Source organism: Sus scrofa, chromosome 17 (genome assembly GCF_000003025.6).
Source record: "Sus scrofa isolate TJ Tabasco breed Duroc chromosome 17, Sscrofa11.1, whole genome shotgun sequence".
NCBI classification, from domain to species: domain Eukaryota; kingdom Metazoa; phylum Chordata; class Mammalia; order Artiodactyla; family Suidae; genus Sus; species Sus scrofa.
Window position 1 is genome coordinate 41,780,508 of NC_010459.5, and position 24,461 is coordinate 41,804,968.

The 24,461-nt window shown below is 42.7% G+C and overlaps 1 protein-coding gene across 1 annotated transcript in view; it reads left to right on the plus strand.

The window, feature by feature from the left end:
- Positions 1 to 24,461, plus strand: part of PPP1R16B (protein phosphatase 1 regulatory subunit 16B) — a 112,975-nt gene that overhangs the window by 26,811 nt on the left and 61,703 nt on the right. The window contains exon 2 of the mRNA XM_003134439.6: positions 378 to 728. Within this exon, the coding sequence (XP_003134487.3) occupies positions 479 to 728 (250 nt within the window). The 5' untranslated portion in view covers positions 378 to 478. The remainder of the gene's footprint in view (positions 1 to 377; positions 729 to 24,461) is intronic.

Below are 24,461 nucleotides of genomic sequence, written 5' to 3' on the forward strand. Positions count from 1 at the left end.
AGTTCTGGTCATGGCTTAGTGGAAATGAATCTGACTAGCATCCATGAGGAGGCAGGTTCAATCCCTGGCCTTGCTCAGTGGGTTAAGGGTCCTGAGTTGCTGTGAGCTGTCTTGTAGGTCACAGACATGGCTTGGATCTGCTACAGCTCCGGATCCAACCCCTAGTCTGGGAAACTCCATATGCCTCAGGTGCAGCCCTAAAAACACACAAAAATAATTAAACTTATACAATGTTAGAGATCAATTACATCTCAATTAAAAAAAAATTAAATAAAATGGGGTTGGGGAAGCGTTTGGAACATGGGGTCAGATGATATAATCAGATCAGAGTTTTGAGCCTGACAAGCATGTCCACCTGTGTCCCTCCCCTGCCACAGGTCCCCGCATGCGGCCCCGGCCCTGCAGGTGCCCCCATGCTGCCCCGGCCCCCGGCGCGCCGTGCTAGCCCCGAGCCAGGGCGCGGGGAGGCGCGGTGGCCATGGCCAGCCACGTGGACCTGCTGACGGAGCTGCAGCTGCTGGAGAAGGTGCCCACGTTGGAGCGGCTGCGCGCCGCCCAGAAGCGCCGGGCCCAGCAGCTGAAGAAATGGGCACAGTATGAACAGGACCTGCAGCATCGTAAGCGCAAGCATGAGCGGAAGCGCAGCACCGGCGGCCGGCGAAAGAAGGTGTCCTTCGAGGCCAGCGTGGCCCTGCTGGAGGCCTCTCTTAGGAATGATGCTGAAGAAGGTAGGCCACTTCCGGTCCTGGATGGTGGGTGGCCACCTGGCCTCGGTGCTTCCCAGCCAGGGTTTAGATTCCGGGTTCTGTGCGATGGAGGGGAGAGCTAGGTGGATCTGGCCGCCCCACATGTCTTAGGAGGTGGAGGTTCCTAGGAAAGGCTCTGAAATGAGACTTTTTCCCCCCCCAAAACAAGAATTCCAGACACTGGCTAATGAATACTAATTTTCCTTCCCTCTCACAAAATATTGACTGTCAGCCTACATCTTGTCCATTCCTATTCCAGATACGGTGATGAGCCAATTGGATTTCGTTTCTCTCCTGTAAGAGCTCAATACTCAGAGGACCAGGCATTTCCTAAGCCCGCCCTCCGGGCTGCAGAACTGTCTGCTGGTCCATTTTATTTGGTCTTCCCTGAAGGGTAGATGGTTTAGAGGGGTAGTTAACAGCATAGGGTTAGATGACTCTGGTCGCAAACTGGCTTTGTCAGTTATCCCCTGGGTGACCTTGGCAAGCAGGCAAGTCTCTTCAGTTCCCTGTACCTTAGTTTCTGCCTCTGTAAACTGGGGATGATAACAGTACCCACCTCCAGGGCTTGCTTGAGCATTAAATTAGATAACACTGGTAAGTTCTTGACATGATCCCGTCTACGGTGTAAGTGCTTAGTATGTTTTATGTTATTATTACTAATTTTATTATATTTATACACATTCATATGAAATTGTATTTGTATATAGGGATAAAGTCTGGATACAGAGATGAAAGTATACAATTTTGGGAGTTCCCATCATGGGGCAGTGGAAATGAATCCGACTAGGAACCATGAGGTGCCAGCCCTGGCCTCGCTCAGTGGGTTAAGGATCCTGCGTTGCCGTGAGCTGTGGTGTAGGTCAAAGACGCGCTCAGATCTGGCATTGCTGTGGCTCCGTCGTAGACTGGCGGCTACAGCTCCGATTAGACCCCTAGCCTGGGAACCTCCATATGCCACAGGTGTGGCCCTAAAAAAGACAAAAAAAAAAAAAAAGAAAGTATACAATTTTGTCTGCAACTCTTCCACTCTATAAAGTGGATGAATAAATACATACGAACATGTATGCATTCATATAATGTTTCCAGATTTTTTTTTTTTTTTGCTGCTCCTGTAGCAGGTGGAAGTTCCTGGGACAGGGATCAAACCCATGCCACAGCAGCAAACCTAGCCACTGCAGTGTCAACACGATATCCTTAACCCCCTGTGCCACAAGAGAACTCCTGTTTCCAGATTTTACAGACACTCTGTACTTGTTACATTTTATTTAATTATGTTATTGTGTTATTGTATGTCCTATGATCTAGATATCATCATACCCAAGAGGCAGGTATAATAATACCCATTTTACAGACGGGGAAACCCAGTGAGGTTCAGAAACTTGAGCAAGGCAGCAGATCTAGGATCAGCACTTCCAGGATCCAGGCTCTTGTCACTGGCTTCATGGCCTTGTGGGTTTGCTCCCATTCTAAGCGTGAGTAAAGGATCCATGATTTGGCCAAAGCCTCTTCTCTGTGTATGCTCTGAGGAGTCACACCTGCTCACTGTGTAGCTGAGGCGTGTACCTGCCTCCTGTATTCCCCTCAGAGGCTCTGTCCCTTCTGCCTGTCCTTGGAGGGACCTGGCCATGTTTCCTGGGTTCCTCTGGTCTCTGTCCCCCCACCAGACACTTGGTGCCAAAGCAGTCAATGAAAGAACTGAGGGCTAGAAGCACTTTCTACACTGGAGCGTGTTAAGATTTAAGTGTGTTGCTCCTCAGGTTCTAGAACCTTCTGAGAGGCACAGTTTCATTTCTGCCCTGGTTACAGAGCGCTCTGGGAACTGAGCAAAGAGGCATTCCTGGAACCACTCAGCTGCAAACGGCGCAGCCAGAGCCTGGGGCATGAAATCTCAGGCTGGGGGACTTGGCCCTGAGAGGCTCCTTCCCACGTGTCATTTGCCGGGTGACGCGGCAGGTCCCTCCCACGCAGTGGGCGGCACGTCATGCAGTCTGATTTCGTCGTGGGCGGCGGTGCATCAGCCCTCCTTTCACGCTCCTCTTCTCCCTTCTCCCCTGCCTGAGCCCCCTTGCCCCTTGCGGAGGGGGCTTTTCAGAGGCGCTGTGAGCGGGACAAGGCAGCCGTGCAGCCCCGCCCCCGCCGCTCTAGTGCTCCCACCGGTCCCGGTTAGAAAGAGCGCTGGGCTTGGGTCCAAGGTCCAGGGGCCCCGGGGCGCTGCCTATGACCTTGGACAGCTTGTTTCGCCTCTCTGGGTCCAGTTTCTTAATCTGTAAAAGAGGTTTTGAACGCTTACCCTCCAGGGGGTGTGGCAAGAATTAAACAAAATGCTGGATGTCACAGCTCTTTGAAAAGTGACCCTGAACTCTGCCCCAGTGTGATCATTTTAACACATTCCCCGCTCCCTCTGTGTGTGTGTGTGTGTGTGTGTGTGTGTGTGTGTTTGAGAGACTTTAATAGTTTTTAAGAACCCAAATACATGCCTCTTGTAAAAATCAAGCACCATAGAGATACACAGAGTGAAAAGTTCCTCCCTCCCTTCTTTCCCTGCTTCCTTCCCTAATTAGTATGGGTGGAAGTTTGATGTGTTTCCTTCCAGGCACTTTTCTCTATTTTACCTATGTATTTGTAGACTTGAAGAAATAGAAAGCTAGTTTATGTTTTCTGTTTGTTTATTTTAGTTTTTATGTAAATGATGGCATACTGGATACATTATTTTATAGGATTTTTTTTTTTTAACCCACAATATATCTTGGAGGTTTTTTCATTCCAGTACAGTGGAATAATAGATCTGCATTCTACTTTTTAACTGCCTCGTAGTATTCCGCAGTATGGATTCACCAGAATTTCTGAACGTGTTCCTTTTTGTAAGGCACAGAAGTTTATTCAGTAGTTTTGCTTTTGCTGCAGTGAATGTTTTGTGCGCACCTGCAAATGTTTATCTGGATATTAAATTAGGATGCAAAAAGTGCTAGATTTCCTCAGGCTGATTCCCTGGCTCTGGGGACAGCCAAGTGAGAGTGGACGGCCAGAGCACTGCCCCTGTGGCAGGCTGTTGCAGTGGGGTGAAAGGTGCCCCTGGCATCCACAGGTGTCTGGGTTTGGAGGTGGGTGTGGAAGTTGTCAGCAGCCAGCAGGTGCTCCCACCAGGCTATGCTCAGCTTCCAGGCAGCACGACCAAGCCCAGCTGCCTGGTGAAGTTGGTGTTGGGGCGGCTGCTGGGGCATTAGCTCACAGTGGGATGGGAACGTGGGGCGGCAGCTCCCCTACTCCTCCGAGCTCACAGCAGTGGCTGAGTCAACCTCCTCCACCTGCCAGGGTGATGTGAGTCATTCCTGGAGAAAGGCAGTGCTGGGGAACTCAGTGAGTTTCCTTCTCTGGCTCGGCATTCTCTTCAGGCTAATGTCCGGGCACCAGGGACCCTCGGTGGCCTTGAACTTGCCTGGGCCCCACTCTCATGTTCCCACTGCCTGGTGTGAGCTCATGCTTTAGCCACCTCCAGCTCCTCTGACTGCCTTCCCATGCCCTGCATTCTCTTAGGTTTTCACCTTTGCTTATGTGGTTCCCTCTAACTGGAACACTCTTGCCCTGACTGCTACACCCTTCAGGTTTGGGTCCTGTGACCATCTTGGGGAGCTATCTCTGATCCCTTTCTGGGCCCTTTTCCCCATCACTAGGTAGAGCAGTAACTCCATACACAGTTAACATTTACTGAGAAGCAGTGTCGTGTTGAGAAGCACAGACTCGAGCAAGTTATCCAAGACTCCCTACTCCAGCTCTGTACTAGCTGTGCAAGCTAGGAACTTCTTGGGGCCTCAGTTTCCCCACCTGTAAAAATGAGGATGATATAATATACCCGCCTCAATTTAACCCCAGAGGGTTGACAGATGTGGGAGTGGTATGGTTAGAAGTACATATGATGCGCATATGAGATCACTATATGTGGAGTCTAAAATATACAAATGAACTTATTTACAAAATAGAAACAGACTCACCAACATAGAAAACAAACTCATAGTTACCAAAGGGGAAAGGGGTAGGGAGGGGTAAACTAGGAGTTTGGGATTAATAGATACAAACTACTGTGTATAAAATATATAAACAACAAGGTCCTACTGTAGAGCACAGGAAACTTTATTCAATGTCTTGTAATAAACTATAATGGAAAGTATGAAAAAGAGCATATATATATATATATATATATATATATATATGCTCTGAATCACTTTGCTGTACACCAGAAACTAATGCAACCTTGTAAATTAACTGTACTTCAATTAAAACATTTAAATGAGGTTGCAGACGTGGCTTGGATCCCGCATTGCTGTGGCTGTGGTTGGCGTAGGCTGGCAGCTGCAGCTCTGATTCAACCCCTAGCCTGGGAACTTCCATATGCTGCAGGTGTGCCCCCCCCACCCCCCAAAAAAGACAGAACGTATATATGTATGTGTGACTGGATCTCTTTGCTGTATGGTAGAAAACTGACAGAACACTGTAAGCCAACTATAATGGAAAAAATAAAAATCATTAAAAAAAGACAAAAAATTTAAATAAGTACATATGATACAAATTGTCGTTATCCTGCATTTTCTATTATTCTACATTACATAATCTATATTAGTGTATGTTCTGATTGTCATCATCATCATCATTTATCAAGTGCTTGTTCCGTACCAGGCTGCCCGCTTTATAGGCATTATCTCAATTAATCCTCACAGCAGCCCTCTTGAGGTAGAGAATCAGACTCCATTTTTAAAAAACAGCTCTATTGAGCTTTAATTTACATATCATCAAATTTTCCCATGGTAAGTGTACAGTTCAATGATTTCCAATAAATTTACAGAGTTGGGCACCCATCACCAATTTTAGAACATTCCATCACTCCAAAAAAAACGTTGTGTCCATTTGTAGTCACTCTCAGTTTTTACCCCACCCCCCACCCCAGGCAACCACAAATCTATTTCCTGTCTCCATATATTTGCCTTTTCTGAACAGTTCATTTACATGGACTCATATACTATGTGATCTTTTGTGGTTGGCTTCTTCATTTAGAATAAATGCATCCTGGGAGTTCCCTTCATGGCTCAGTGGTTAACGAATCTGACTAGGAACCAAGAGGTGGCGGGTTCGATCCCTGCCCTTGCTCAGTGGGTTAAGGATCCGGCGTTGCCGTGAGCTGTGGTGTAGGTTGCAGACGCGGCTCGGATCCTGCGTTGCTGTGGCTCTGGCATAGGGCGGCGGCTACAGCTCCGATTAGACCCCTAGCCTGGAACCTCCATATGCTGTGGGAGCGGCCCTAGAAATGGCAAAAAGACATAAGTAAATAAATAAATGGAATAAATGCATCCAGGTTGTGGCATGTATTAGGACCCCACTCCTTTTTATTGCCCTACGGTACCCTGCTGTGTGGACGTGCTGCATTTTGTGCATTTGTTCACCAGTTCATGAACATTCGGATGCTTTCCCTTCTGGGTATGGTGAATAATGCTGCCAAGAACATTTGTATGCAAATCCCTTTGTGCATATGTTGTCATTTCTCTTGGGAAGTTACCTAGGAGTGGAATGGCTGGGACACTTGGTAAATTTATGTTTAACTTTTAAGAAACGGCTACATGGTTTTCCAAAATGGCTTCACCATTTTACATTCTCAGACCTCATTTCACAGGTGAAATTGAACATTGTGCATTTACATTGAAGCTCTGAGAGGCTATGTCACTTGCCAAGATCTCATAGGTTTTAAGTGTCAGACCCAGGACTCAGCTCAGGTCTGTTGTCCCTGATGCCCATGCTTTTAACTACCAGGACATCCTGGCACCTTCTGCTTTTTTTTTTTTTTTTTTTTTTCTTTAGAAAATAAGAGAACCATTCACTTGTGGTTCTGATCTGTGTCTCCTTGGGCCTTACAGACCCTCCTGGTGTTTCTGCTGGCCTTTTGGGACCTTACTATTGGGTATCTCTGGATAAGCTCTTTCCATCTATAACTTTTTTCCACAGCAACATAAGCCAGCCTCTCTCTTTTTTTTTATTTTTAAAATTTTTATTTATTTTTTGTCTTTTCTAGGGCGACACCCATGGCACATGGAGGTTCCCAGACTAGGAGTCGAATCCAAACTGTAGCCGCCAGTCTACACCACAGCCACAGCAACGCGGGATCTGAGCCAAGTCTGACCTACACCACAGCTCATGGCAATGCTAGATCCTTAACCCACTGAGCAAGGCCGGGGATCGAACCTGCAACCTCATGGTTCCTAGTTGGATTCGTTAACCACTGAGCCATGACAAGAACTCCTAAGCCAACCTCTCTTAAATCACCAGACATTTACTAAATTGTCAGGGCTTCTGTCCTTCCTTCAGAATAGAATGTATAGGGTTTTCTTTATGGAAATTCTCTTCACATTGAAAAAAGATTGAGTGATTCTTCTATTCTGATTTTTTTTTTTTTAAAGGGCCACTCCTGTGGCATATGGAAGTTCCTAAGCTAGGGCTATAATCAGAGCTGCAGCTGCTGGTCTACGCCACAGCCACAGCAACACCAGATCCGAATCATGTTTGTGGCCTACATCACAGCTCATGGCAAGGCCGGATCCTTTATCCACTGAGGGAGGCCAAGGTTTGAACCCGTGCCCTCATGGATACTAGTGAGGTTCATTACCACTGACCATGGTGAGAACTCCCTTCTATAGCCTAATTTTAACTCTGCAACTATCATTCTTATGATAAAGGTTTTCAAACTTTTTTTAAACCGTGGAAACTTTTCTCTTTTAAATGAAATATTATATGGAAACCCAATGTGTAAAACACATGAAAAAATTATTCTGGCTGAGCTAAGTGGGGGATGCTGGTTCCTCATTCACTTCCCCTCCCCCACCCCACCCCCACAGACCTCTCCCCAGCCCCCAGGTGCTTTGGGGGACACCTCGGTTCTGCAAGCCAAGCTTTAGCCATTGACTCATCTAAAGAAAACACAGCTTTAACTTTCACTTTTGATGATTTTGAAAAGGGAAGTTTCTTTTCTTCTAATTGTAAAAATAATTCATCCTTGTTTGTAGAAAAGTTTAAAAGTACAGAAAAAAATATGAAGAAAATAAAATCATTCATCCTTCCATTGAAGAGCAGCAACCACTGATAATATTTTGGTGCTGTTCTATCAGTCAGTCTTGATCAGAAACAAAAGGGGTTCTCACATGGGGTAATTTGAGAAAAGTTTAATAAAGGAGCAATTTGCAAAGAGTTTAGGGTCATAGTCCTCAAACTGTTTGGTCTCAAGCCCCTTTATATTATTAAAAACTGAGAATACCTAAGAACTGTTGTTTAACTGTGTTTTATATCAATATTTACCATTTGGAAATTAAAACTGAGAATTTAAAATAAATACATATTAATTCACTAAAACATAAAAATAAATGTATTAGCTGTTGTGCTACTTATCTGTTGTTGCATAGCAGATGAGCTCAAAATTTAGAAGCTTAGGAGTTCCCTTGTGGCATAGCAGGGTAAGGATCCAGTGTTGTCATCGCAGTGGTTTCAGTGCTGCTGTGGCACGGGTTCGATTCCTGGCCTGGGAACCTCCACATGCCATGGGTGCAGCCAAAAAAAATTTTTTTAGAAGCTTAAAACATAAACATTTACTGTCTTATACAATTTCTGTGAGTTAAGATTCCAGAAACAGCTTAGTTTGGGGGATTCTAGCTCAGGATATCTCGTAAGTTTGTGATCACCTCAAGGTTTAACTGGAGCTAGAGGATTCATTTCCATAGTGGCTCAGTCATGTGGCTCTTGGCAAGAAGCTTCTGGTTCTTGCCAGGTGAGCCTCTCCCTAAGGCTGCTTGAGTGTGCTTTCGACATGGCAGCTGACTTCCTTCAGAGCAAGTGATCCAGGAGATAGAGCGAGAAAGGAACCACCAGTGCCTTTTATGACCTAACCTCATTAAGTCACATTCTATGGCTTCTGCCATATTCTGTTTGTTAGAAATGATTCACTAAGTCCAGCTTACACTCAAGGGGAAGGGGATTAGGCTCCACCTCTTAAAGGGAGGAGAATTGGTGGACGTGTTTTAAAACTACCACTCACATTAACATAAATCTTTTTATGTTAAAATCTTGTATTGAAATGATATTTTCAAAAAAAATAGTGAAGAGAGGAGCCTTGTTGTATACTTTTGCAAATCTTTTAAAGGTCTGGCTTAACAGAAGACAGCTGAATTCTCTCATCTACTTCTTGTGATATGATATTTTGGTTCAAGTAAATGAAGAAAATCTTATCTCACACAAATATGTAGTTAGAAAAGGGAGGAAATATTTTAATTGCCTTTTCAGATAAATGTAAATATTCTATGAAAGTGCAATCAAACACAACAGGTAGCAGTTTCTTGAAGGTTAATTGCAACGTAGAATCTCAAACTTTATCAATTTTTAGCTTTTCTTATGCTATACGCTAAAATCCATGGGGTTTTCTTTTGCATTTTGAATGGCTCTTTTCTCCATCCATACTTTTTTTATTTTTTATTTTGTCTTTTTAGGGCCACACACTCAGTGTATGGAAGTTCCCAGACTAGGGGTCGAATTGGAGCTGCAGCTGCTGGCCCATGCCACAGCCACAGCTACACAGGATCTGAGCTGCGTGTGCGACCTACACCAGAGCTCACGGCAACATGCCAGATCCTCAACCCACTGATCGAGGCCAGGGATCCAACCAGTGTCCTCATGGATACTAGTTGGGTTCATTACTGCTGAGCCAGGATGGAACTCCCATGCATACTTTTTTTAACATAAGTATTGTCTGTTAGAAAATATTTGTTCACTTTTTTGGATATGATTCTGAAAGCACGAGCAACAATTGCAAAAGTAAACAAATAGGACTACATCAAAGTAAAAAAACTTCTGTACAGCGAAAGAAACAACCAGCAAAATGAGGAGGCAGCCTACAGAGTGGGAGATAATACTTGCAAACAATATATCAGATAAGGGGTTAATATCCAACATATGTAAAGAACTTATGCAACTCAATAGCAAAAAAGCCAAATAATCCAATTTAAAAATGAGCAGAGGACCCAAATAAACATTCTTCCAAAGAAAATATACAAATGGCCAACAGGTACACGAAAATATGTTCAATATACTAATCATCGGAGAAATGCAAATCCAAACCACAATGGAATATCATGTCATAGCTGTTAGATTATCGATTCATCTAAAAGATGAAACAGTAAGTATTGGTGAGCACGTGGAGTATAGAGGACTCTGTGCCCCATTGGTCAGAGTGTAAATTGGTGAAACCACTATGGAAAGCAGTAAGGAGATTCCTTTAAAGATCAAAAATAGAACCACCATATGATCCGGCAATCCCACTTTTGAATATATAGCCAAAGGAGATGAAAGCACTCCCTTGGAGAGATATCTGCACCACAATATTCATTGCACCATTTTTCTCTACAACGTAAATGTCCGTCAATGAATGAATGAATGATTCAAAAAATGTGGTATGTAGGAGTTCCCTTGTGACATAGTGGGTTAAGGATCTTGCATTGTCACTGCAGCAGCTTGGATTGCTGCTGTGGTGTGGGCTCAATCCCTGGCCCAGGACTTTCTTATGCTGCAGGTGTGGCCAAAAAAAATGTGTATCTACATCTCTCTCTCTCTGTCTATTCAGTGAAGTATTATTTGGCCATAAAAAAGAAGGAAATACTGTCATTTATGACAACATGGATGAACTTTAAGGGCATTATGCTGAGTGAAATGTCAGAAGGAGACACATACCGTATGATTTCACTTAAACGTGGACTCCAAAAAAGTCAAACCGAGAGAAACACAATAGAGTCGTTGTTGGTAGGGGCTGGTGAGTGGGAGGTGTTGTCAAAGGGTATTAAACTTCCAGTTGTAAGATAAGTAAGTTCTGGGGATCTAATGTACAGCAGGATCATATAGTTAACAAGAATATATATTTGGAATTTGCTAGGAGAGTAGATCTTAAATGTTCTCATCATACACATGCAAAAAGGGTGATTACATGAGGTGAGGGAGGTGTTAACTAACCTTATGGTGGTGATCATTTTGCAATATATATATATATATATATCTCAAATCAATGTGCTGTGCACCTTAGGAGTTCCCACTGTGGCTCAGTGGTGACAAACCCGACTAGTATCCATGAGGATGAGGGTTTGATCCCCGGCTTTGCTCAGTGGGTTAAGGATCCGGTGTTGCTGTGAGCCATGGTGTAGGTCACAGATCCTGTGTTACCATGGCTGTGGCGTAGGCCAGCAGCTGTAGCTTCAATTCAACTCTCACCCTGGCAACTTCCATATGCTGCAGGTGCAACCCTAAAAAGCAAACAAAACAAAACATAACAAAAAAACATGTTGTGCACCTTAAACGTTCACAATGTTATATGTCAATTATATCTCAGTGGAACTGGAGGAAAAAAGAAGGTATTGGTTCACTGTGTTTTGGCAATCTTCTTAATATTGACTTGTTTCATTATACCATATAAAAAGTTTATATTTTCTAACCTATAATGGAATATAATCTGCAAAAAAACCTGAATCACTGTGCTGTGCACCTGAAACTAACACAATATTGCAAATCAACTGTACTTCAATAAATTTATATTTTCAAAACCAACCTCACCAGAAAATTCTTCAAGTATTGGCAAACTATAAAGTCATGGTGGGGATACAAGTTTTACGAAATTCTAATTTTTGTCTGAAAGCTCACATTCTATCATTGGCAGTAAACACTATCAGTTGTGAGAGGATCTCTTTGTCCATTTTAGAAAAAAAAGACTAATAATCATTGTTTGCACGTCACTGTTTAAGTAAAAATGGTGTTCCAGGAGAGAAAGGGTGAGCTTAGCACACACAATTTAATCGTTCAAGTAATGATTGAGACAATGATCATACTTCATGCATACTTCTCATTTTGACAGGCGGGATAGTTAAAAAAACGTGTACTCAAGGATTGAGACATAATAAAATTAATGCATGTTGGAGTTCCCACTGTGGTGCAGTGGGTTAAGAAACAGCTGCAGTGGCTAGGATCACTGCAAAGGTGTGGGTTCGAGCCCAGGCTCAGGGAACTTCCACCTGCCACAGGTGTGGGAACATGATGGAAGATAATATGATAAAAAGGGGAGTTCCTGTCGGGGTGTAGCAGAAACAAATCCAACTAGGAACCATGAGGTTGCGGGTTCGACTCCTGGTCTCGCTTAGTGGGTTAAGGATCTGGTGTCGTGAGCTGTGGTGTAGGCGCAGACGTGGCTCGGATCCTGCGTTGCTGTGGCTGTGGTGTAGGCCAGCAGCTGTAGCTCTGATTTGACCCCTAGCCTGGGAACTTCCGTATGCCATGGGTGCGGCCCTAAAAAGAAAAAAAAAAAAAAATATATATATATATATATATATATATATGATAAAAAAGAGTGTGTGTGTATATATATATATATGTGTGTGTATGTATGACTGGGTCATTTTGCTGTACAATAGAAATTGATAGAACAAATCAACTGGACTAAAAATTAACAAGGACATCGGCTGCAGCAAGGACATCGAAAAGGTGAAAGTGGGTTTTTTTTCCTTATTATGGTGTGTGTGTTGTTTTTTCTTTTTTATTAAGACAGTTTTTTTTAGAGCAGTTTTAGGTTCACTGCAAAAATGAGAGGAAGATACAGAGATTTACCATAGACCCCCTGTACTCCCTCCAAATACCCACGGTTTCCCCCATTATCAGCCACGCCCCACCAGAGTAGGACATTTGTTACAACTGATGAACATACCTTAACACATCATGATCACCCAGAGTCTGTAGTTCACATTATTGTTCACTCTTGGTGTTGTACATGGCTTGGGTTTAGACAAACATGTGATGACATGTATCCCATCATTATGGTATCATACAGAGTACCAGACTATTTTCACTGCTCTAAAAATCCCCTGTGCTCTGCCTACTCATCCCTCCCAACTCCCTGGCAACCACTCATCTTTTTATTGTCTCCATAGGTTTTGCCTTCTCCTTAATGTCATATAGTTGGAATCGTATACTATATAGTCTCTTCAACAGGATTCTTTTACTTAGTAAACTTCTTTAAGGTTCTTTCGTGTCTTTTCATCGCTTGATAGTTCATTTCTTCTTAGTGCTAAATGATATTCCATTGTCTGGATGTACCACTGTTTATTTATCTGTTCACCTGCTGAAAGATGTATTGGTTGCTTCTAGGAACTATGGTTGACATAATTTTGGCAATTGCTATTATTTTTTGGTCTTTTTAGGGCCGTACCCGAGGTACACGGAGGCTCCCAGGCTAGAGGTCAAATCGGAGCTGTAGCTGCTGGCCAATGCTGCAGCCTCCACAATGCTAGATCCAAGCTGTGTCTGCGACCTACACCATAGCTCACGGCAACACCAGATCCTTAACCCACTGATCGAGGCCAGGGATTGAATTCACGTCACGGATACTAGTCAGATTCATTCCCACTGAGCCACAATGGGAACTCCCAATTTTGGCAATTATGAATAAGCTGCTATAAACATCTGTGTGCAGGTTTTTGTGGGACATAAGTTTTCAACTCCTTTGGATAAATGCCAAGAAGCATGATTGGTATTCACCACACATGATATGGTAAGAGTATGCTTAGTCTTGTAAGAAACTGCCAAACTGTTTTCCTAAGTGACTGTACTGCTTTGCATTCCCACCAGCAATGGATGAGAATTCTTTTTGCTCCACATCCAAATTCTTTTTGCTCTTACCAGCATTTGGTGTTGTCATCGTTCTGGATTTTGGCCATTCTGAAAGGTGTGTGGTTGTATTTCATTGTTGTTTTGTCTGTTTTGTTTTCTTGTTGTTTTGTCTTTTTAGGGCTGCACCTGCTGCATATGAAAGTTCATGGAAGCTAGGGGTCAAATTGGAGCTCTAGATGCTGGCCTACACCACAGCCATAGCAACATGGGATCTGAGCTGTGTCTGTGACCTATACCACAGCTCAGGCAGCTCTGGATCCTTCACCCACTGAGCAGGGTCAAGGATCAAACCCTCATCCTCATGGATGCTAATCGGGTTTATTACCACTGAACCACTATAGGAACCCTCATTGTTGTTTTAATTGCATTTCCCTGATGACATATGATGTAGAGCATCTTTTCATATGCTTATTTGCTATCTGTATATCTTTGGTTTGATTTTTTTTTTTTTTTACTGTGCATATGAAGCAGTGAATACTACTGTGATGACTAGTACAGTTTGATGTTGCAGGACTCACTCTGCTAAAGGAAAAGTGGTTTTATCCTGTGTTGCTTTTGTACCATCAGTGCAAATGTTAAAACATGGTGAAAAAGGCAAATAACATCTTCATGATATTATGAAAATAGTTTTGACCTGAATACCCTGAAAGAGTTTGGGGATCACTTTGAGAACTGTTGGTTTACAGAAACCACTGTAAAAGTTGGGGAGCTTACCACCCCTAGGCCTGAAGAGGCCAAGGGAAGGGACCCTACCAACAGCTAAGGAGGTACATTGTGGCTGCCCAACAAGAGCAGTGGCTTCCTCTGCCTGCCCTGCTGCCCTCCAGTCCTCTGCCTGTGCTTCCCATTACCAAGCTCGGCCAGGAAGCAGAAGGCAAGGAAGCCTGTGACGTGGTCCAAGTGTGTCGGCTTCCGCAGGCATGAGGAAGGATGGACCTGGAGGGACAAATGGAGGGCATCCAACCCAGTTGTCTTCACTGCGTGTATCTATGTACAAACATGGGGTGAGTGTGTGTATATTTACAATATAACTCTCACCCTAATGTTTGTCAGTTCAACAAAATTCGGCATCTACGCTGTGTTTGGAAGAACCTCAGCAAAGTAGTGGTATAAATAAGGCCTGGGATGGGAGGCTGTGTGTAAGCTATGCTACCAGGGAGAGCGTCTCTGAGGAGGTGATTTGGGCTGAGCTCCGAGTGTGGAGAAAGAGGCCACCACGTGGGAGTCTGGAGGAAAGGTGTAAAGGCATGGGATGGGGGTGAACTTGAGGACAGAAAGAGGATGGGAGGCAGAGAGCCTGGGGGACATAGTCCCCTGAAGACTCTGGTAGCACACACACATTTAATTTGGTTGAGATGAAAAGCCACCGGTGGGTTTTGAGAGGGGAAAGCATATGATGAGATATAGATGGTGAAAAGCCTTTGCTGGCTGCTGAGTGGAGAATAGATGAGTCTATTCTGATGGGGGCATGAGTGGGAGCAGGAAGGCCTCATCACAGGCTATCTCAGTGACCAACGTAAGAGCCTGCGTGTTGGCTGAAAAACAAGGAGGTAGAGCCACCAGGGCTTGTGTGTCAGGTGATGAAGGGAGGGGCTTAGAGATTTTTGGCTTGAGCACCTAAGTGGATGGTGGTGCCATATTTTGAGACTAGAAAGATTGGGGTGAGAGGGTGATATGAATTTGCAGAGAATCAAGACTTCTACAGGGCCATCCAAGTTGACATGCCTCTTTAACATCCAAGTGGTGATCTCAGGGATGGATTTAAAAATTTGAGAGTCATCAGCTTTTAAGTGCAACCTTTTTATTTATTTATTTATTTATTTATTTATTTTTGTCTTTTTGTCTTTTGTTGTTGTTGTTGCTATTTCTTGGGCCGCTCCCGCGGCATATGGAGGTTCCCAGGCTAGGGGTTGAATCGGAGCTGTAGCCACCGGCCTACGCCAGAGGCACAGCAACGCAGGATCCGAGCCGCGTCTGCAACCTACACCACAGCTCACGGCAACGCCGGATCGTTAACCCACTGAGCAAGGGCAGGGACCGAACCCGCAACCTCATGGTTCCTAGTCGGATTCGTTAACCACTGCGCCACGACGGGAACTCCAGTGCAACCTTTTTAAAGCCAAGGGATTATATGAGGTCATCTAGGAGGCAAGATAGCTAGACCAAAGAAGGGTCCCCAAGAGAAAGCCCCAGGACATTTAATAGCTACATGTTGAGCCAATAAGAAAACAAGGGGAACCAAGAACCATCAGAAAGAAGAAAGAGAACTAGGATGGTGTGGCATCATAGAAGCTTAGGGAGGGAGGTGTTTTTAGAAGAAAGATCTATCAGCTGAGTCAAGTGTGGCTTGGAGGTCAACTATTTTATCCTGCCTTTGTGGAAGAGAAATTTTAAATGACATCTTTATACACCCCCTGCTTGAAGGTACCATAATTTACATAACCACTCCTGTATTATTGGATTTTGAGGTTGTTTCTAATTTTTGTCACTATAAATTATGCCATGGTGATTATCATTGTATAAAAGTATGAAGCCACAGCTTTAATGATTTACTTGAAGTAAATGATTCCTAGAGGGTCAGTAGATTCAAGGATATAAACATCTGCAAGGCTTCAGTACACTCTGTTCATCTGGTCACCAGAAAGGTTACATCACTTTACACCCCCATCATCAGTGGGTATCAGGCCTGCTTCACTTCTGCCTTTCCCAGCAACACCTGTCAGCAGCACTGAAAACACACTTTGCTGATGTGTTTGACATATGAAAAATAATTCCGTTGTCCTAATATGCAAATAATTGACATGCTTAATTGAAAACCTATTTATAAGCTTACCACTCCTTCCTTCCTTCCTTCCCTCCCTCCCTCCCTCTTTCTCTTTTCTTTTTCTTTCTTTCTTTCTTTCTTTCTTTCTTTCTTTCTTTCTTTCTTTCTTTCTTTCTTTCCTTCCTTCCTTCCTTCTTTCCTTCTTTCCTTCTTTCCTTCTTTCTTTCTTTCCTTCCTTCCCTCTCCCCTCCCTTCCTTCCTTTCTTTTTCTGAATTGTCTATATTTTTCCATTTTCTACTAGTGTGTTTCTTTTTCTCTTTCTTTCTTTCTTGCTTCTTGCTTTTTAGGGCCACACCTGTGCCATATGGAGATTCCCAGGCTAGGGGTCAAATCAGAGCTACGGCTGCCGGCCTACACCACAGCCATAACAACATCAGGTCCAAGCCTCATCTTGGACCTACACCACAGCTTACAGCAACACCGGATCCTTAACCCACTGAGTGAGGCCAGGGATCGAACCTACAACCTCATCGCTGTGGATTTGTTTCCGCTGCTCCAGGATGGGAACTTCTGTGTTTCTTTTTCTTGTTGATGTCAATGATTGTATAAGTTCGTGTGTGAGAGGGAGAAGCAAAGGGAAATAATGAAAACCGAGAGGAAATGTCAGCTCTATTGTCATGTGTGGTACAAATATTTTCTGCATTGTGTGTGTGTTTGCTTAACATTTTGTTCATAGTATAGATATTTTATGCACTGAATTTCTTCATTTTGATGTAGCCAAACCTAATGATATTTGCTTTCCCCCCATTATTTCATTCTTTGTTTTTAATCCTTCTAAAACGGGGGTCGCCAAACCATGGCTGGGAGGCCAAATCTTTCCACCATCTGTTTTTGTAAATAAAGTTTTATTGGCACGAAGCCAGAGCCATTTGTTGACATATTGTCTCTGGCTGCTTTCACACCACAGCAGCAGAACTGAGTGGTTGCAGCAGAGAACATAAGGTCTGCAAAGATAAGAATATTTACTCTCTGGACCTTTAAAGAAAAAGTTTGCTGAATCTTGCTCTAAAGCATTTCCTCTTCTAGTGATGTGTATTAACCTCTATGTTCTTCTAGATTTTTGTGGCCTTGTTTAAATAAATTAAATACATAATCCTCTCGGAATTCATTTGAGTATATAGTAATAACTGAAAAATCTGTCTCTATTTTGTTTCCAAAGAGTTGTCAATTGTTCAGCATCTTTCCCTTCCTCATAATTTTGCGATGCCGCCCTCACACTCTAGGCCCTTATCTGTGAAGAAGAGTAACTTTCCAAGCTGTTTATTCTGTTCCAACAATCTGTTTTTGTGCCAGTTACACACTGTTTTGATCCTTGTAGTTCTATATTGTGGCTTAATGTATGATAGAAAAGTCCTTCTTCGTTTGGCTCTTCCTTTTGAAAATGTTCTTGGTTATTTTCAGCTGTTCACGTAACATTTAAGATCTTTTGGTTAAATCTCCCCCCCCCCAACCTCACAAATAGATACCTCCAAAATTGATTAGTGTTATAAACCATAGGGTTTCAGATTGTCAAGATGAAAGGAGGTGTGGAGATGGATAGTGGTGAGTTTCTTTAATACCACTGCACTATACACTTTGAAATGGTTGAGATGGTAAACTTTATGTTCTGTGGGTTTCACCACAATAACAAAAATTGAAAAAAAAAATTTAGCCAGGGACTGGAGGGAAGGAAGAAAGGGATGTAATTGTCTGATGGGGGCAGGGTTTCAGTTCGGGAAGATGAAAAAGGTTCTGGATGTGGATGATAGTGGTGGTTGCACAACAAGGTGAGTATATATAATACCATTGAACTGTACACTTAAAAAGGTTAAAGTGATAAAGTTTATGTTATGTATGCTTTAAGCATAATTTAAAAGCTTAATTTGGGCTAAACTGATATCTTTGTCATAATGAGTTTTTCTAAGAAGACAAATGGTATGTATACGTCTCTATTGGGAAAGTATTCTTTTACGTCTTTTAGAAAAGCTGTAGTGGTTGTTTTTTTTTTTTTTTTTTTTTTTTTTTTTTTTTTTTTTTTTTTCCATACAAGCCCTGTTTATTCCTTAAAAAGAGCTTTAAAACTCTCTTTTTAAAGCTTTAAAGTTTTTGTCTATTAACTTTGTATAAGGCCACTTGACTGAATGCTTTAGTCTCAGTTTTTCAATAGGTTCTTTTGGGATTTTTCTGTGTAGAAAATAACATGATTTGCAGATGGCGAAGTTGACTGTTTATCCAAACACTGGTCATTCCATTGAGTCTGTCATGCCCATGTCCTCCCCCCATCCCTTCTCTCCAGGATAACTCCTCCTGGCTATTATGAGATGGAACTTTGAGGCCTAGTGAACATCCGCTTTGTCTGTATCTTTCCCAAAGTCTGGCCTGGCTCTTGAACAGCACTCTCAGTTTCCTCATTTGGGTTGAGTGTGTCTATTAGCATGGCCTAAGTTTCCATTGGCTTTTTGGGCAGCCACTGTTGACTCATACTGAGTTTATAAGAAACTAGAACTCAGACTCTCTTGTGGCACAGTGGGTTAAGGACCTGACATTGTTACTGCGGCGGCTCGGGTTGCTCCTATGACGTGGTTTTGATCCCATTAGTGAAGTTACATCTTTCCCACCTCATCCCTATGTATTTTAAAAAACCTATTTACTGAGGTATGTTATTCATACAGTAAAAGACAAAACTTGTTGCATTTTCCTATGTGGCGCATCCCTATGTAACCAGCAGTCACTCAGATCAAGAGGCAGAACATCGCCAGCACACCAGCTGCCTTCCTGGACACACAGGTGATTCTCAGCATTGAAGCTGAGGCTCTGAATTCATCTTTTTGAGTTTTGAGCCCATTATCCACCTGCTCAAATAATTTGGATTCTTGAATGATAAATTAAGACTTCTTTTACCAGTGACAGGAACTCCACCTCACACTAACTGAAGCACATGTGTATACAGGGGGCTACCAAAACCGTCTTGGAGTAGATGACTGTCAGCAGTTCGTAAGTGTATATCCTGTCTTTTTAGCCACCCCAATAGGAATCATTTCAAGTCCCCATGATGCCCAAGGTTTAGCAGTCCCAGAATTGAATCTCATTGGCTGAGATTGGCTATATACTTGCCTCTAAGCCAATCACAGTGACTAGAGCAGGAATACAAAACCATGATTGGTCTGATCTGAGTCATACGCCCACCCTTGGAGTCAGCTTCTCCCTAAATATGTGGACTGGTTCTTCTACCTACCCCAAGGAAAACTGGGATGCTGCTACCAGAAGAAGGGAAAATGGATGCTGGTCAAGCCGTAATTAAAATATGTCAACTTCAGATGAAATATTCATCCACAGTTTCTACTCCATGTTGTTCATAAATGTAATGAGTATTTGCCTTCTAGATCAGAAGTGACCAATAGAACTTTTTCTTCTTCTGGAAATGCATTGTCCAGTATGGTAGCTGCTAGTCATATGTGGCTATTGAGGCCTTAACATGTGATTAGGGTGACTCAGGAATCAATGTTTCAATTTTATTTAATTTAAAATAATTTAAGTAGTCAACTATGGCTAGGTTAGAGGCTACTGTATAGGACAACACTGTCCTTGACCATGCTTCAAACCCTTGACAAAAGTCTTGAACAGGTCATGGCCAAAGACAGAAGCCTGGGGACACGACCCCCGAGACCTTCATATTGCTCAAAGTATTAAAGCCAGTCATTACCTGTTGGGGATATTTGTTCAACTGCAAGGAACTTAACTAAACTGTTATCTGTAGTTTGTGTGTGGAAACAACAGAAAGAGTCTGCCTTCCTTTCCTACAGATACTTGGATAAAGAGTTCTCTCTGAGGATTAAATTACAACAGAACATGTAATGAATCAGAGTAGAGATTCATGAACAGACATTCATGGAAAACAGTCTGGACATTTTCAGACCAGCACAGTGGTTCAATATAGAATAAGAGACCAGGCCAGGCCATGCTGGAGCTCAGAGTCCCGCAAAGTCACTTTGAAGAGAGCGCAGTGTTAACATGCTAAACAGTAGATAATGTTATAAAGGGAGCTTTGTCAAGAACAGATGCCTAAATTATTCTGGGTGAAATAAGTCAGACAGATAAAGATAAATGCAGTATGATATCACTTATATGTGGAATCAAAAACAACCAAACTCATAGAAACAGAGACTAAAATGGTGATTACCAGAGACTGTGAAATGGGGGAAATGGGGAGAAGAGAAAAAAAAAAAAGAAAGAAACCAGTTTTTTTCTCACTTTTAAAAAAATGTAATTTTGGACAATTTGACAGACTTGCCTATTTGTCCAATACCTTCAGTATTTTTGATAACATTGGTGCTTCCATGCAAAGAAATAATGCAGGGTGTTTTTTGATGGCAGAAAAAAAATTGAAGCGCAAAAATTAAAGTTTCTACAGATTGTTACAGTATATTCCCTTCGTTTTACAATAATTATCAAAGAAATTACAATCTTGATGTGCTTCTGAGTTTCCTGAAGCCAGTTTGAAAGCTCTCATTCCCTTCAACATACCTGTGTTAAACTGATTGCTATACTGACTGGCATTAAAACAAAACAAGGAAGCATCATAGATAAAAGTTATTCCCTGCAACGAGTGTTGTTGTCAGTTCAACTTAGGTAGATATGTAAACAAGCAAGAAGCAAGCTCTTTTTTTACATTAAAGGTTTAAATACAGGTATGGTAGTTTTTATTTGTTCAAAGAGTTATACAGACATTTCATATGGAGAATCACTTTTTTGGCTCATAACTTTCTGTTTTATTTTAACTGCAAAACAACAAAAAGTTCCAAGTATAGCAGTGCATTTTCTCATCAGCATGTATACACACTTTCCACCTTGGGTACAGTTTTGTACCTTTTCCCTCCATTGTTAGTTTGACTATATTTATTAAAGTGTAATTCTATGTCTTTTGAATCTGATAATAAATGTTGGAACTTAAAAAAAAAAAAAAGAACACATGTCTAGAAAAAGGAGGCTAGGAGATTATATGTGAGCAATGAGATCTAAATACCGTCCAGGAGAGAGGACAACATGACCAACGACTTTGAAGAGTACCATCCTGTTTCTAAGGACAATCTGATTATGGAAAAGGAGACTTCAACCCATGTTGACGTAATGCCATTAAGCGTGATTATATGCCATTAAGCCATCTGATTATAATTTGGCGTCCCAGCCAGGTCTGCCTACAGACACAGAATGAGTCGACCATGTTTAAATGAATTTCTGGCGTGCAAGACAATTCTCTTTCTCATGTGAAACTGGCATTGTGGTTTGATGCAGCAGCCTTGTATGCTCAGATGGGGTAAGACTACTCTTGGGAGAAGAAACCACTTGCAGTAGGCTGATAAACCAAGGTGATGCCATTCTGGGGGATCCAGTCAATTTGTGCGCTCCTGGAATCTTCTTAAACCCAACACACCATGACACTCAACCAGCATTTCCTCTGGGTGTTGATAAGGAGATATACGAGAGGCTTGTCAAATGCGCATTGAGGTCTAAACATTTCCTAACATTGGCATTTTGTCATCTAGTGATCCTGTTGAGGAGATAGATGAGGTATTCCTAGCACGATTTATTCTTTCTTGGCTTGTAGGAACCATTGTTTATTTTCTAACGGAGTGAGAAAATGGTCAGTATTTCTGTCAAAGAAACGCAGAGGCTCTCTAAGTGCACAAACCCTAAGCTCTCCTCTCAACAATCACCGAAGCCAAAGTCATCAACCATGGGGAGGCAGGTTGGGGTTTGACAAACAGAAGAATGTTCCAGCATCTGCTCATGGTATTGCATTGTCCTTTGCATTCATCTCACAATTGTGCCAACAAGGAGAGTTGGTCCCACTTTCCCATCCGCTGTCTACCATATTTGATGGAGGAATTTGTGTCCAGAGCAGAGGGGAAGACTAAGAAAGGATACATATAGAAGCCACTAAGTCTGGGAGAGGGGAATGGTACCTTAGTCATTTACACAGGGAAAGCCAAATTAAACCTAAATCTTGGCAGAGGAGTCAGGGTTCTGAGTCTCTCAAGAGAAACCCTAGGATACAGGCTTTTTGGCTTAAAGACCTTTTGGGATCCCTGGGCACCATGATGCCAGTCCTCCAGGTGAGTCATCATTGAGAACTATGCTGTACCGGGGAGTTCCATGTTGTGGCTCAGTGGAAACGAATCTGACTAGTATCCATGAGGACGTAGGTTCGATCCCTGGCCTCATTCAGTGGGTTAAGGATCCAGTGTTGCCGTGAGCTGTGGTGTAGGTTACAGATGTGGCTCGGATCTGGCATTGCTGTTGCTGTAGCATAGGCCAGTGGCTACATCTCTGATTCTACCCCTAGCCTGGGGACCTCTGTATGCTGCAGGTGCAGCCCTAAAAAAAAAAAAAAAAAAAAAAAAAAAAAAAAAAAGGAACTACGATGTACCACTTGCCTTCTACAAACTATGCTGTATTGGTTGCCTACTACCCTGAAACAAACCACCTAGTGGCTTTGAAATGGCTTATTATTTCTCAGATTCTTTGGATTGTCTGGGCAATTCTTCCACTCCTCTTACTTAAGCTCATTCATGAGGCTGCAGTTTTAGCTGTCAGGTATGCCAGTGTTTGGGCGCAGCTACAATGGCCGTGCTTCTCTCTCCGTATGGTCCTTTGTCCTAGGCTTCATCCAGCATGGTGGTCTCAGGGCTCCAAGAAGGCAATCTCTGCTGCACAAGCATTTATCAAGCCTGTGCCTGCATGGTGTTTGTTTGGTGTCTCATTGGCCAAAGTAAGTCATATGGCCAAGCTCAGAGTCACTGTGGGGAGAAGAGAGTCTGTATGGAGCATGATACGGAGTTCCCATTGTGGTGCAGTGGAAATGAATCCGACTAGGAACCATGAGGTTGCAGGTTCAATCCCTGGCCTGGCTCAGTGAATTAAGGATCCGGTGCTGCCGCGAGCTGTAGTATAGTTCGAAGACTCAGCTCAGATCCCCCGTTGCTGTGGCTGTGGCGTAGGCTGGCAGCTGAAGCTCTGATTGGACCCCTAGCCTGGGAACTTCCGTATGCTGCAGGTGCGACCCTAAAAAAAAAAGAAAGGCATGATTCATTGGGGGCCAATATTGTTACAGTCTGCTACACATTCTACTTCGCTTTGCTGTAGACTGGATTTTTAGCAACCTGGTGTGATTACCCTGGGTATGGATTACACACTGTGATTTGCTGTTGATTTTCCTGGAAATGTCTGGGATGCTTTGAGTGGCCCAAACACTGTTACCAGAGTCCTCTCTCTGGGCACCCGGCATCCTGGGTTGAATATGCCACATATGTGATTGACATTGACTCTAAAACCGTATGGCAATCAGAATTCAGCACCGGGGAACAGTGCTTATGCTTATTCAATTTTATTGCTTATTAGCTGCATAGCCATGACAGTAATTTATGTGATTTCATAATATTATATTGAACCCCCAGTAATTGGGGTTAAAGTCTGGATCAATGTTGAAACAGAAACAGGAATAGAAAAATAATCATTAGCCAGATGGAACAAATTATTAGTTCACAAATACAATGTGCTCAATAGATGAAATCTTTTGAAATGTGGATGGCATAAGGGAAACTGAATCAAAGGGGGAAAAGTCGGGGAGCTGGATCCTTGGTGGAAAAGTTGGGGAGCTTTTCAGAGGGGTAAGTAGACTTTGGAGGTTGAGAACATGGAGTCAGAAAGAAACTAAGTTTTAATCTCCATTTTGTGACCTTAGGTGAGTAACTTAATCTCTTTGTGCTCAGTCAGGTTCCACATCTGTGAAGTGGAGAGAATAATGACTGTGGTTGTGGGGCTGTGGAGATTCATAGAGATAAAGCCTGGATCATGAACATGGTTAATATAGCTGTTAGTATCATCTGCCATTAGCTTCATTCACAGTGGACCAGAGGCAAAGTTAATATCTCTTCCTTTTTCTTTCTAATCCTTCTTCTGCTCACCCCACTGCTGTAATTACTCTCATTTTCTGTCTCTTTTTACTCAGGGCCAGCCTCTTATCAGTCACTTGATAAGAACTTTCTGATTGTAGTCATTTACACTTTAGTATGAAAGAGTTGTTTGGTTTATTTGTTTTAATTTAACTTCGGTTTTCATTGTAAGTCAGTGGAAAGTAAAAGGCTTTGGCCACCCCACATAATGTAACATTTAAAACCTGCTTGCA